This window comes from Lates calcarifer, linkage group LG13, assembly GCF_001640805.2.
Source record: "Lates calcarifer isolate ASB-BC8 linkage group LG13, TLL_Latcal_v3, whole genome shotgun sequence".
Classification (NCBI taxonomy): Eukaryota; Metazoa; Chordata; class Actinopteri; family Centropomidae; genus Lates; species Lates calcarifer.
In genome coordinates this window covers 15,101,449-15,115,908 of record NC_066845.1, presented here as the reverse complement: position 1 = coordinate 15,115,908, position 14,460 = coordinate 15,101,449, and the positions used below count along the sequence as shown (strand labels likewise).

Sequence of the window (14,460 nt, the reverse complement as noted above, 5' to 3'; positions counted from 1 at the left end):
CTCGTTAAGGGAAACACTGGTGCATGGTCCTCCTCACCTTCCCTCTGCACTGCCTTTTAATTAGACAGCTGTTTGTGTGTGTGTGTGTGTGTGTGTGTGTGTGCGCGCGCAATGGAATACATCCATGGCGTGTGTGTGTGTGAGTGTGTAGTGTTTGTATGGAGGGCTGGAGTGTTTTCAGTCACATGAGTCATCTATTCGAAGTGATTGATATCACAGTGTGTTGTGTTCACACAGTGTTGTGTTTGTTTCTCTGATGTTCAACCCAGGCATTACGTAGCAGCGTACACTCAATAAATACTCTATGTAGCTTTTGGACACACAAACTGTATTTTATCAATTTAAGTCATTTTTGGTGCCGACACAGTTGATTATTTAATTAGTCAGTCAACAGAAAACAATGTGGATGACTGTTTGATTAACAAAGTGTTTGATTAACTGCTTTAGTCATATTAGGTTGTTGTTGTTTAGATTGTGTTGTACTAAAAATAAATAAATAAATAAAATTTATATGGAGTTGCTGACAGTTGGTCAGACCAAAGAAGCAATCTGAATATATCACCTTGGGCATTTTTTGCTTCTTTTGAATTCATTCATACTGTGAATTTTAATACGACTCTTCAATATTTGTGTTTTTAACCAAGATAATTGAGGTATTACATAGAAATGTACCATCATGCATTTCTTAATTTTAGTCAGTGAATTGGTGCATGTGTCTGCATTCATGCAAGCAATGTCTTGTACTGGTACAGTGGGTGTTGTCGTTGTTCCCATCTCTGTGGTAATAGCATCAAACCTGCTCTTCATCCCCCATTGTCAAGAGAGAGTGACTGCTCTCATGTCCCGTATAATCCCATTAACAGCACTATACTGAAGTAGTGGCTCCTCTGTAGGACATGCTGTCTGGACAGAGGGCAAACTGTGGGCTCTTTAACACCTTACACACCCCAAGCCGGCCTTTTCGCTCTCTGTCATGCTCCCTCATCTAATATTGCTCCCTTTCTTTCTCAGCCCCAGTGGTTATATCAGAAATACTGTTGATTTATCTTGAATGATCTCACTTTAATTTTGCTGTTATAATCACAGAATGTGTATACTCATGTGTACTATGAAAATTACATCTTAACACTGGATATTACCAGGTTGTAAGTGTAGACTCACAGACCTCAGCGATTTCTGTCAAGCTTAAATTTGAAAGTGTAACTCTAACAAAATATAACGTGCAAGTGCAGTTGAAAAACCATCAGGCAGGAATTTTTGTATGAAGGTGCTTGATGTCAGAGCAGTGGATGTTTGTTTATACACTTGCCTATGTCTTTGTTTGCCTGTTCATGTCCACTTAGAAGGAGGTTCCGCACACCCGTGTTTATGAGTGTAATCGTGGTCGTCTCTTCTACTAGTCCTGGTAGGCCATAATCAAACTGTTTACATCTCCATGACAACCAGGCTTGCCTCATAACCTCTGCCAGATTGTGATGATAGCCTTGGCTGTTTTGAGTATATCAGAGCTCATAACTCTAAAGTGAAATAAGGAGGATGTTCAAAGGCATATATTCGCACAGCTGCAAGGTGAGGCATGAGCACATAGCTCAACACAGCAGTGAAGTGGTGGGCAGCATGTTGCTGTTCTAGGGCAAGAAATAAAACACACACCAGGGGCTCAGAGTCACAAAACTAGCATACCACCAAGCCTAGCCATCAAGAGCAGCTCCACTGCATGACATAAGGGGCTAATTATGCTAAGTACAATACATTACCTCTAGCATGTGCCATGAAAGCAGCCATTTCTCTAATGTGCTGCAGAATATAAACATACTTAGTGGAAGAGGCTGATAGAGGAGAATCAGCAAGAAATCCTAAACCACTGTCCTTGTCAGTGGAAAGAAATGGAATAATGTTGTTAGAGCCAAGAATTTCTGATTAACATGTCATCTCAGGCCTCCCCTGCTGTCTCTTTTTCTCCTCTATCCTAAGCAGAACTAGTTTACCTTTCATTAGGAGACCCTTGGTGCAAAATGTGTTTGCTGATAAGAGCCAGCGGTTTATCAACAGTTTATAAAGGACGGCGTTGGGATTAATCAAATCAGCACACATCCGGAGAAGGGCTGGACTCTGTAAACACAATCAGATCGGACTCTGCAGATGGATTGAGAGAAGTGGGGGAGAGAGAGTTAGAACAGGGAGTGAGCAAAGATAAGTGCAGAAGAGAAATGGAATCAAATTAGAATGAAGTCAATTTGGCAGAAATTATGTATTTCGGGCAATCATTTCTCTCCCAGACAGAATGTTATATTGCGATACTGCTGGGGAGTCAAAATGAGCAGTGGTGGGTGAGGGCTGCAGTCAAAAGTGAGAGAGATATGGTCCCAGTGTCTGTCCCCGAGCCAAACACAGTGCATCCTCTCTGACTGGCAAGGCTGGCTCCTCATTATCTGCCTATCTTGGCTTCCATCTGAGAAGAAAATGCAGCGTTGCAGTCTCACTTTAGAGGGACACTGATCACAAGAACAACTCATCTCAACTGGAGAAAGATTGCACACACACACACACACACACACCCACGCCCCCACACCCCTCTCGCTTACTCTCCCTGTGTCTCCCACTGCACTCTGTTGGAGACAGACAGGGATGAGGAATCCTCTCTGTTTTCTGCTCAGAAAAGTGGAAGTTTGAGTCGGGGAGATGGAGCAAAGCTTCAAAAGGCACATGTAATTGAGCAGCCCTAGATAGGCTATCTGGGAACATGAAACAGCAACAGTTGTGACGGAGGGTAATTGCCTCCCTGGGCCCGTATAATGCCTTGTCGAGTCTTTAAACTTGAGCAAACTGCTGGAAGTCCTTATGTCAGCAGGTAATTGGTTCCAGGCATCAGCAGCTATGTGAAATGAAGGAAAGATAGGTAGGTGGGGTGTATGTGTGTATTTAGAAAAAGAAAGTATGAAAGATTCAAAGAAAAGTGTTTGTCTTTATAAGCATCTATGGGAGCGTTCTGTTGTATTGATTTTTTTCTCAACAACGTGCTTTGCTTTTCATTTATTCAAAGGGTTCAATATTTTCATTATGTGGTACCCAAGCAAAGTAAAAATATCTCCTTCTCTCTGTGGGCACACTTCTTCAAATTACATCTTGATGTATTTGTGGAATAATGTCTATGCAAATTTCAAGACGATGGGGCTCATAGTGCAAATATGGCTATGTTTTCATTACAGCAGAAAGTACATTGAGTAGTTCATCCTTCACCGTAGCTGACTTTTGACTTTGCTCCTCCACCCACCCTCCAAGATGACCCCAGGTCATCCCTGCTGCTGAGGCTCTAAGCTAGCCAAGATGGGCAGCACTGTGGCCTTCACTGTCAGGGTGTCTGTCCTCTCTTCTGGCCTGCATTCGCCCTCCTTCCTGGCTGAAGGGATGCAGAGTGGGACCTCAGGAAGGAGATGCTTTATTAGTTGGCCCTGCATGATTAATTGAACATCTGTTCACACAAAGACAGCTGACCCCAATTCCCAGCTGTTTACCCTCTGTATAAACAGTTAATAAGCTTGCAGTGAATGTGTCACATAGGAGGTCATGACTGCGTTTTCTGAAACCTCTCCATTTCACCGCTAAACCTCTCCATTTGCATTTGTAGACGTCGCTCTGTGGTTTTATTTTCACAGGTGGACACCGCTTGAGAAAATGGAAGGTAGAGTAGATGAGAATACGCAGAATATTGTTCTCTATGTTTTTGAGCTTGAGGGGTCTTGCCAGCAGCGAGCCCGTTAGTCAGCCGGTTGGCCCCCCGCAGCTCTGGTGTGAAGCTAAAACCCCTCTCCTCTCCCTCCTGATTAGCAGTGTCTTTGTTCCGTTGGTGGTGGCGCGCCATGAAGCGTGATTGCAGTGGGCAAACTGATGGCTTTAAAGCGAGCCTGCTGCTGTGCTGATCTGCATCAGACTTTACCCCCCTCCTTACTTAGCAAAGACAGAATCAAATCAGGTTTTGTTTGTTGTTTGGTCTCTGAGCTGTAAGCCTCCTAAGAGATTTGGGAATTTAGATCTTTTTTTCTTTCTTTTTTTAACATTTGATGTACAGTACTTCTAGCTAAAGGGATGTTTAAATGAATCTGTGATGCAAAGGCAACAAAATTACAAACTGTTGATGGAATGTGGGTATAATTAATGGGGCTTTTTGAGATTTAAAGTGTACTACCTTGCCGTTTTCTGACTTGCTGTCTATTTCTCTCTTTCTCTTAATTCATAGGCTGCTTCAATGGCGCTGAGCAGCTTGGGCCACGTATATACAGCCATAGGGGACTATCCAAATGCCCTAGCCAGCCACAAGCAGTGCGTCCTGCTGGCCAAGCAGTCCAAGGATCAGCTGTCTGAGGCTCGCGAGCTGGGAAACATGGGGGCTGTCTACATCGCCATGGGAGACTTTGACAATGCCGTCCAATGCCACGAGCAGCACCTGGGCATTGCCAAGGCCCTGGAAAATAAACGAGAGGAAGCTCGGGCCTACAGTAACCTGGGCAGTGCCTACCACTATCACCGTAATTTTGACAAGGCCATGTCCTACCACACTCATGTTCTGGAGCTTGCCCAAGAGCTGGAGGAGAAGTCCATTGAGATGAGAGCCTACGCAGGGCTGGGTCATGCTGCCCGCTGCATGCAGGACTTGGAGAGGGCCAAGCAGTACCACGAACAGCAGCTGTCTATAGCTGAGGGTTTGAAGGACAGAGCCGCAGAGGGAAGGGCCTCCTCCAATCTGGGTACGTATGCAAAACAGGGAAGACAGGTTATAAAACAACCTCACTGTTAAGAAGTAATAACACTTCAGTATCTTCCATATGTTCCTGGTAGATAATGTGCTCTCTACACTTAAATTTGAACATGCTAAATGATACTATATATCTATTATCTGAGCTATCTGAAATTTGAGGAAATGATTAGTAGTAGTTTTCAATCTAATGTCTAAATCCCTAAATATCTCTATGGTATTAGAAAACACAATATTGCTGAATTATGATGAGGTGAATTTGAATATAAAGTTTCCGACCAAAAATAGTACTGTGTTACGAAAGAACACCAGAGGCTGCATTAGAGTGGGTGTTGGTTCAGTTGCTAGTTAAGTGAAATCAAAGAAGCCCAGTTTGAGTAATACATTCATAATTTTTCAGACACCAAAACACTGGACTGTGGTGTAGAGTCATGCTGTCAGTGATACTAAATAATCTACCTAGAATGTGCACCCTAGAATGTGCATTTGATTGGCCAAGGCTAGCACCTTGCTGGTTGGGTTAAGTCATGTTCACCTTTTTTTTGCACACATCCCTTTCTTTTCCCTTTTTTGCTGGAGCTCTCTATTGTTGGTCTGAACATGGTCTCAGTGTGCTAGTTGAACATTATCAGTCAGTTCTGTCTATGTTTCAGTGTGAGAATTGATCATTGGAGTGAAACTGATAGGGACACACAGTTGACGTTGGTATTTGTGTTCTCCACACGGTTGATTTGTGAGATCCCCCAAAATACTGTAGTCCCTGCTACAGGGATCTGGGTGTCATCTCACCTCCTCAAATCAAAATCCACTCATAGCATGTGCAGTATGTGGTGGATGAATGTCTTCCTTTAAGATTGTGCTTTGACCCTTGTGGAATTGGACAATGTGAAGGTTAGTGTCCAGCAGCACATATTATAAATCTACTGTATGTCTTAGCACATCCTCAGAGATAAGGAAGCACCTGGTAGTTAGATAGTAAGGAATCTTGCAGACTGGAAGTAGGTGAACTGATTGTTTGCTTCAAAATGGGATTGTGTTATTTTAGCTACACTGGATTTAGCAGGCTACAGTTAGACTGAACTAGGAAGGTGTGATGAGACGATGAGACTGAATATAACTGTTAAATAACAGTGTTCTCTGTGTGTTCTTGCTGATTATGCTGCAAATATAAAGTCCTGCTTGCCCTTTTATTTTTTGCAGGGTACATTATAGGAGGTTACATTTCATGCTGGTGTTTTCACTGTGCTGCTGGCTGCATTCTTTTGTTTGTCTTCATTTAAAAGAGCTGTTTACTTATTGTTGTTTTCATAGATGATTATGATTATGGTTAGCAAAACCTGGGTGTTTTGTTACTTTAATGCAGAGGCCAGCGGTATACCACTGTATCATCACTATTTTATGTAAAGTTGTATTTAGACACCGTAGTTAGGGGTTGCATTATGTTCTACATTGAACAGTACCCAGTTGATTATGTGAGCATAAGGTGCAGGGCTTCTGCAGTTTCCCTGGGACCCAGGGAAGAAGAGGGCGCATGTTAGAGCCAAGAATCATTCAAGATGTTATGCATGGTGATGGAATGCCAACATATAACGCACACTGTCAGAGTGTAAATAAACCCTATAAAAAATGTATAATTTTTCCTGGGAAATGTCTCCACATTAATCTGCTCTGCTCTCACCTTCACACTGGCTTGGACTTAATCACATCTTGAAATGAAAAGTGGTGTGAGGATAAATAAAAATGAGATGGGGGAAATTAAATATACAGCCAGGTCTCTTGATTGAAACTTAAAATGTAATTATTATCCTCTTTACGAAACCAGTGTTTCACAGCCAAATCCTACTGAAATGAAATTATAACCGCAGTAACCTTGTGAAGTCTGCTAATATAATGATAAAAGGAACCTTAGGGTTTAAAGGTGTCCCTGTATTTAGTCCAGCAGTTACAACCTTTGCCGGATGACTTATGATAGCCATCAAGATAGTAGTAAACCTGACTCTAATGGACACCTAAAAGGTATAATAGTTTCTCCCAGATGAATTATTCTTTAACCTAATGTGTAAAAGTGTGCAGGCAGAGAGTGGGGTTAATCAGCCAAACATAAATTGAAGTCGTCCTTTGACCGGCCCTAATAGTCACACATCCTGTGTTGTTCTTAGCTCCAGCACACACCTGATTTTAGAAGTGAGTTGGTAACTGGTTGTCATAAATTAGGGGCTCTAGTGAGAACATTTTACAGTGCTACATTACATGAGACCTTCATTTTAAGTGGTCGCTATATGTCAGGCAGCAAATTTATTCTCATCTGTTGCATGATTGCCATTACGATGGCCGGGGCCTTATTAGTTGCAACGTTACAGTATTTCAGTCCATGACAGAGTAATGATAGTGTAGTTGATACAGTGTCAGAGACCTCCAGCTAATGACAGAGCAGAAGCTAAATGAGTGGGTGGTAGCGATGGAGCCCGTTGCTCCGTGGAGACGCCAGACCATCGTGTGGATACAGTACCACTTGACACCCAGGAGAGCTCGCTGCTTATCTCAGTGCTGCCCGCTCTGCTGGTACTTCTTGTCTGTTTTCTTCCTCTCCTCTTTTCACTTTTTGACGCCTCCCTCTCTCACTCTCTCCATCTCTCCCCTCACCCCATACTGATTGTAATCTGCAGCTGTCAAGCTCCCAGTAATTGAAACTGACTTGATGAATCGCTTAATTACCTTTAATAGCTGATTCAAGAGGAGCTGAATAATGAAGATAACAGAGAATGAAGTGGAGGTTGTGAAGCATCAGTCTGTAATTGCCCCATTGTTGTTGTTGTTGTTGTTGTTTTTGTTTGCGGCAGTGGGGCATGCGTTGTTATTCCGTCATCAACACCCGCAAGCCTGCTTAGCGCAAGAAGATATGGGCTAAAACTAACAGGATGTTGTTTCAGACTTCAAAAAATAAAAAGCCGCCTTTATGCCGCACACAAAGAGGGGAAGGATGATCGAGTGAAGATTAACGAGCAGCGATAAAAGCAAAAACCACTGTGCGAGAGATGGGAAGAAGAAGTTGCAGAAACGGGAAAGAACAAACTTTTATTATGCCCTCTCAGCTTGTTGTTAATGTTGCGTGTAGTGTGGGTGGAGCAGCAGCTGACATGGCTGTGAGGTACAGTTGTATAGAGATCACCACGCTTTAATATCTAACCATGATGCCCAGCGGTACCAGCAGCCCTGGCTCAGCACACTCTGACCTATAAAGGATATGAAAATGTTGCATTCCAGCCCCATTTATTATTCATTAATTGGCTAACTTACCCCCTAGTCAGCAATATTTAATATCGGAGAGAGGACTGAAGTGGTGGGTTCCCATGTAGTTCACATTTCTGGTATTCATGAAACAGAATCTAAAGTGTATTATTTTCCCTTTGCATTTCACTTCAAAGAGACTTGAAATAAGTTTGTTTGGAAGCGTTTGTGTTGTAGCCTGGTCTTCCTTGGGCTCCCTTTCGCTCCATTCACACCTCCTCATTTTGACCATATGTCTCAAAAAAGTCACTTGAAATGTTGGCTCCATCAGTCGCAAAGGCTGGAAGTAAAAGTCCTAATTAAGCTTTTTTTTCTATCCCCCTTTTTTTTATCCGGCATCCCTAGGGAATGCTTTCTGTTGATGTTCACAGAAACTAAGCAACAGAGAGAGGAAAACAACAGGAAGAAGAAGAAGAAGAGTTCACAAAACAACACAGAATCAGACAATGTGCACTGCAATGCTCTCTATTCAAATCTCATCGCTGGTCTCTGAAAAAAAAAAAAAAAAAAAAAAAACCCAGGACCTAACTTCTGTGTTGAATTAGTTTCAGACCTTTTATAATAAACCCCTTTTGCAATTACAGCTTTTTCCATTTACAGGTCATGTGAGAACGAGCGCTGGAATCTTACATTCCAGAAAATCAGTGATGAAAATCTGCTTTGTCCAGACATCTGATTACCAGGTTTTCTAACATGTCTGACAGTAACAATGTCACATCAGTGGATTAAGCTTCACAATTTGTGTGTTTTTAATTGGCTTTATTCGTTGTCATTTGAAATACAGTAACACTGACCCTGAGATCAGGAGCTCTTAAGCATCTGATTATGAGAGGCATTATGTTAGAGTAGCTGTTAAGTGACTGACATATAAATAGGCAAAGTAATCAAATAATTAGCAGGTATGATAAATATCCCTTATCATGACATGATTTAACCAACACTGCATCATCATTATCATCATTATTATCATCGCTATAACAACAATGCTTGTGCTAACATATATACTGCACTTTTTCAATACTGTTCTCAGACTGCCCACAGCAGGAACAAACTAAAGACAGGGGCCAGACTTGCCTGGGGCCACAATGCATAGAGATTATTCAGTCTTGTACCTAAGCCTTTGGAAACAGCAGTGATTGTAGATATATTATTAGTCTGACCAGGAAAGGGAGCAGGAGAGTGCTGAATTTACAGAGGAATTTAGTGAGCCTAATGGCCCAGACAGGATGAGTGTGAGGAGGAAGACAGAGAAAGAGCCAAACAAATACATAAAAAGTGCATTTATCAGAGATGGGTGACATCTTCAACTATCCGTTAATGGCGGGGTAAGTACTTTGAGTAAATATTAACAGGCCTGCAAGAGGAGAGAGGGGGGCAAAGGGAACAATGGTTGGAAAAGTGAAGTGGCAGTGGGATTATTAGGATGACAGTCTTACTTCTCCCTCCTGGAGAGATCTTGTGCTAGCTAGCTGATCTTTGTAGCCAGGCCCCAAATTTCTGTTTGCTGGAAAAGCAGCAGACGCTCCCTGCCTCCCCCAGCGTGGCCCCCTTCAATCTCCTGACAGAGGACCATGCCAGAAACTGGACTAGAGGCCCTGCGAAACACGCTCTCCCTCGTCCTTGTGCTTACACTGAAGTTTAGCTCTCCGTCTGCAGTTATTATTCTACTCACTGCAGAGCTATTAAATGAAACAAAAGAGCTGTGGCATTCTTCTGCATTAAGCAACTGTGCCCCCCCCCTTTTTTTTCAGCACATCTGCAAATTCAGCACGAAACGTGATCTGTTCCTAAACGGAGAGACGCTTGTGCAGTGCAAAAAAAAAAAAAAAAAGTTGAGTTGAGACATTTAGACTGAACATTGTTGGTTTAAGTGGTTGGAGGAATCAGCGTGTGGACGGTGCAGCGACAGTTGGTGTAGCGAGCTGAAGGGTGGGGGGGTGTTGGGGCAAGCAGGAGCAGAGAGGAAAGTGGCTCAGCTGGTGCTGCAGGAGGACAAGTGCAACACGCTCTCTGTGTGTTTCAACACCCACTCAGGACGCACCCATATATCCATACTGAGTGCTTTTTTTTATCCTCCTTCTTCCTGTCAGTCAGACTGTAGGAGACGTCTATGTCTGCGAGTGAGGATTTGGTATCTTAAGCCCAGACCCCCCCAGCTCCGCCTCCTCCCTACTCCTGCAGACCCCAGGAGGATCTCAGTGTCTGCCTCAGCTCACTACTTCCCCCAACAGATCTTTACAGACACTGTTTTATATTGTACGACCATATAACTCAGTCTTTCAGTGTGTACTCACCAAAACACCACAATGTAGTGTGACACAATATTTGTTTCTCAGTCAGAGACATTGCATCCATTAGTAATGACCCTCAACTAATTTCTTTGAGCAAAAGGTGGTACCACTGCTTATGTTAGTTCTGGTAGGATAAATTGTTTTGTGAATACCATCAAACATCTTTGGAATTTCCTTCAAGATTGACACTCCCTATTTTAATATTCCACACGTGCCAATCTCCTTCAGTTTAGACTCAAATTAGCATCAGAATGTCCACAATCACCACAATTCCAGCATCCTGCTCCAGTTTTTACTTCTTAAACATGGATGTAAATTATAATGATGACCTCATTCTAAAATATAAATGAGAAACACACCCAGCTCATTATTTTAGGCTCAGGCTGGTCATCTCTACTCTATTTCTAGTATCACGCCAGCCCAGTCGCAGCAGCAGCACCATTGTTGGTAAAATCCTCTTAGCTAACTGTAGGCAGCAGTGCTCTGGACCTCCATAGCTCCTGGAAGAAAGACACAGTGATTTACTCAGAACACGACACCATCCCTCAAAGTCATCACGGCAGCATATCCCTCTATGTACAGCCAGCTGTGTAATGAAAAGTGACAACACATTGCCATGCTTTTAATGTCTTTGGTTATGGGGGGATGGATAGGGCTCTGGATGGATAGGGCCCTGTATAAAAGTATCTGAATGATGTGGTGTGTGCTTTATCCTGGTTTTTCACTGTCTTTGTCGCCAGCTGTGTGCAAAAGAAAAATAATTGAGCCATATTATTTAAAACGTTACAGACAAGTGCATTTAGTACGCACCGCAGAGCTACAGTGTTGTTAAAATTGGAGGTTAAATTGAATGAGGTTTGAATTGTTGAGGTCTTTTTGATTTGGATAACATGCCACAATTTCAGCTAGACACCTTACTAATTCCCAATTTTTGTGTTCCTGTTGTATTTAACAGCATGTTTGGTATGGTTTTATTTACTATCCTGCTGGATACTATTCCCAGAGGGTTCCATAATCCTCTTACCATATGGGGGGGCACAGAAAATATTTTCTTGCTTCAAGTGTGGCTCTAGGCATAGCCTAAGGCTTATGGCAATTTTGACTGCAGCTTCCAAGCCCAACCTCAAACCTAGCCATACAACCCAGCCTCTGTCCCGGCTGTCTCCTCTACCCCTCCGTCCATCGCCGGGCCCCAGATCCATTTTTAGCCTGCAGCATGGAACATGTTTGCTGGTAATACATCAGTAGGCATTATATCTTCAGTAGGATCAGCCCCCATTGGGAAAAGCATAACCTTGGGAGTGACTTTGTGGCTGCGAGTTGTCAGTGCTCTTCCAACTAGCCTGCTGTGAATCTTAACGTGCTTCCTCTTTGAGGAAAGACTCCCAGGAAAGGAAAAGACAAGGGGTTTGTCCAAGGTGTAGGAGATGTCTGTGCCAGTGGAGTCTTAAAAACTAAAAGCCATAATCATCTATGCCTCATTCATTTTTTTGGCTTGAGAAAATAACACTTTTACTGTATTTGTACTGAACACAGTCCAAAGAACCACATGGATTTCACCCATTGTGAAGTTATGTCATTTACAGTCTGAATTCTTCCTGTATCATTTGGCAGCACTGCTTCTGTTGGTGTACGTCTAGCATACCAATCCCTCAGGGCACTGACCTGATGATTACAAGGTCAGTTCAGGTTGTATCACTTTCATCCCTGAACACAAGCAAGCAAACAAACAGCAAATCAGGTTTTATTTGTCAGCTGGTCTCTACTGCATGCTGAATCATGGTCTGCATTAAGCAGGCAGAGGATCTTTGATGATGTTTTCTCAGCAAAATCCAATCTGTCTGCAGGAAAAAAAACTGTAGGGTTATTTTTCTTTGTTTAATTTTCAGACACCCAATTCAAGCAGGGTTAGTTTAAAACTAATCTCAATTTTTAGACTTGATGTGAGGTGAAATTATTCCATGTCCACCAACCTAGAAAAGTATACTATGTATGCACTGTATGTGTGTTATACATAACTGGTAATGTGTCAAAGTAACATGCACATGCACAGTGGCTCATACTGTAGATAAGGCAGAGCTTTTTCCAATCTCATTGGCATAATGTGCTGCCTCTAATTGAGCCAACGCTTGAATGTATATCGACATCACCGTATTACATCTGCAGTCGTTTGAGCCGTCTGTTTAGTTTCAGGCCCACTGTTTATGTAGCTTGTGTTCAGGCCCATAATGTGGCAGGTTTCGGATGAAATAAATGGGAAAACACACATGGCGGTAACTAATCCCGGCGGCACCATCACATACTCACCACAAGCCACAGGGCCCCTCTCCGTCCCTGGTTCCCACCCACTCTGGCTCCAGAGCTGTTTCCATCCCTGGTGTCCCATCGCTGGCTGTACCCCAGTCCTAGTAGCCTATTAGTCTCCATGCTGATGCAGCAAAGCAGTGATGGCCAGCCTGTATGGTGGATGAAGAACTGAGTTATTTGCCTTGCAGCTGATTTCTTTGTCTCCATCCACCAGCCTGCAGCCACCCTGTCTTCCCTCTCAGTGAGCTTTAATATTATCGGTGCAATTATTATCATTGAAAGCGGGTTGACAATGCAAAAGGAGAGACCCAGAGATTAGTAGTGAGTCTCAGAGTGAAGGAGGAGAGATGCGGTAGATATGCTGTGATGTCTCTTTACTCTCTGTTGTGTATTTGTCAGTGTGTATAAGAATGTGGGTGTGAGTGCACATTTGTTTGGATGTTGTGTGTATGTATGTGTGAGTTTGTATGCTCGTGTGCCAGATGGCTGTGGGGTAAAGCTATTATTTTTCAGAGGATGGTATTTTATCAGAGATAATACGCTCAATGCACTGGGTTCTCCATTATTTATTGTTTCTCCACACTTATCTCATTTTTCTAAAGTTGTTTGCGGAGCTTTCCATCAGCACTTCACAGTCTCCCCCACTTTTGCTTCCTTTGTCTTTCTTTTTTCCTTGTCCTCTCATAACTATTTCCAACCCTGTGGAAAAGTTGTTGATTTTGGTAAAATCCCTCTAAGACAATCATCAAAGACAGCTTAGACACTCAAAAGATTCTATTTTGGTGTTATAATAACTCTGTTTGATGGCACTACATTTTGATTACCATAATTTTGTGGGAGAGTGTGTTGTGTAAGCAGAGAACAGATGGCTCAGAGAGCATATTTTAACAACCAAATGACTTGTTTTGTACATGGAGGGCTGACAAGGCACTTGAATTTTACTCAATTACAATTTTTCCCTGAATGGGTCTTTAACTTCATCCTCTTGCTCTCTCTCCTCTCTCTACAGGCATCATCCACCAGATGAAGGGGGACTATGAGACTGCACTGAAACTCCACAAAACACACCTGGCCATCGCTCAGGAGCTGAATGACTACGCTGCTCAGGGCCGGGCCTATGGGAACATGGGTAATGCCTACAATGCCCTGGGAGCCTTTGATCAGGCTGTTCGCTATCACCGCCAGGAGCTGCAGATCTCCATGGAGGTCAATGACCGGGCCTCGCAGGCTTCCACCCATGGCAACCTGGCTGTGGCTTACCAAGCCCTGGGAGCCCATGACCGTGCTCTGCAGCATTACCAGAACCACCTCAACATAGCTCGTGAGCTCAGAGATGTCCAGAGCGAGGCGCGGGCTCTGGGCAACCTCGGCAACTTCCACTGCTCTCGAGGAGAGTTCCCTCAGGCCGTGCCCTACTACGAGCAGTACCTCCGGCTGTCCCCTGACCTCCAAGACATGGAGAGTGAAGGGAAAGTTTGTCACAATCTGGGTTATGCCCACTACTGTCTGGGCAACTATCAGGATGCCGTCAAATACTATGAGCAGGACCTAGCTCTGGCCAAGGACCTCCATGATAAACTGAGTCAGGCCAAGGCATACTGTAACCTTGGTTTGGCATTCAAGGCCCTAGGAGACTTCACTAAGGCAGAGGAGTGTCAGAAGTACCTGCTGTCACTGGCCCAGTCTTTAAACAATGCACAGGCTCGCTTCAGAGCTCTGGGGAACCTGGGAGACATATTTGTCTGTAAAAAGGATGTGGCCGGAGCCATTCAGTTTTATGAGCAGCAACTGGCCTTAGCTCACCAGGTATGGCCACACATA

The 14,460-nt window shown here is 43.4% G+C and overlaps 1 protein-coding gene across 3 annotated transcripts in view; it reads left to right on the top strand.

The window, feature by feature from the left end:
- The window catches only part of LOC108878425 (tetratricopeptide repeat protein 28), a 157,368-nt gene that overhangs the window by 117,854 nt on the left and 25,054 nt on the right, over window positions 1-14,460 (top strand). For all 3 annotated transcript variants that reach the window (XM_018669105.2, XM_018669106.2, XM_018669107.2), the window contains 2 exons: window positions 4,238-4,745; window positions 13,649-14,445. In XM_018669105.2, the coding sequence (XP_018524621.1) occupies window positions 4,238-4,745; window positions 13,649-14,445 (1,305 nt within the window). The remainder of the gene's footprint in view (window positions 1-4,237; window positions 4,746-13,648; window positions 14,446-14,460) is intronic.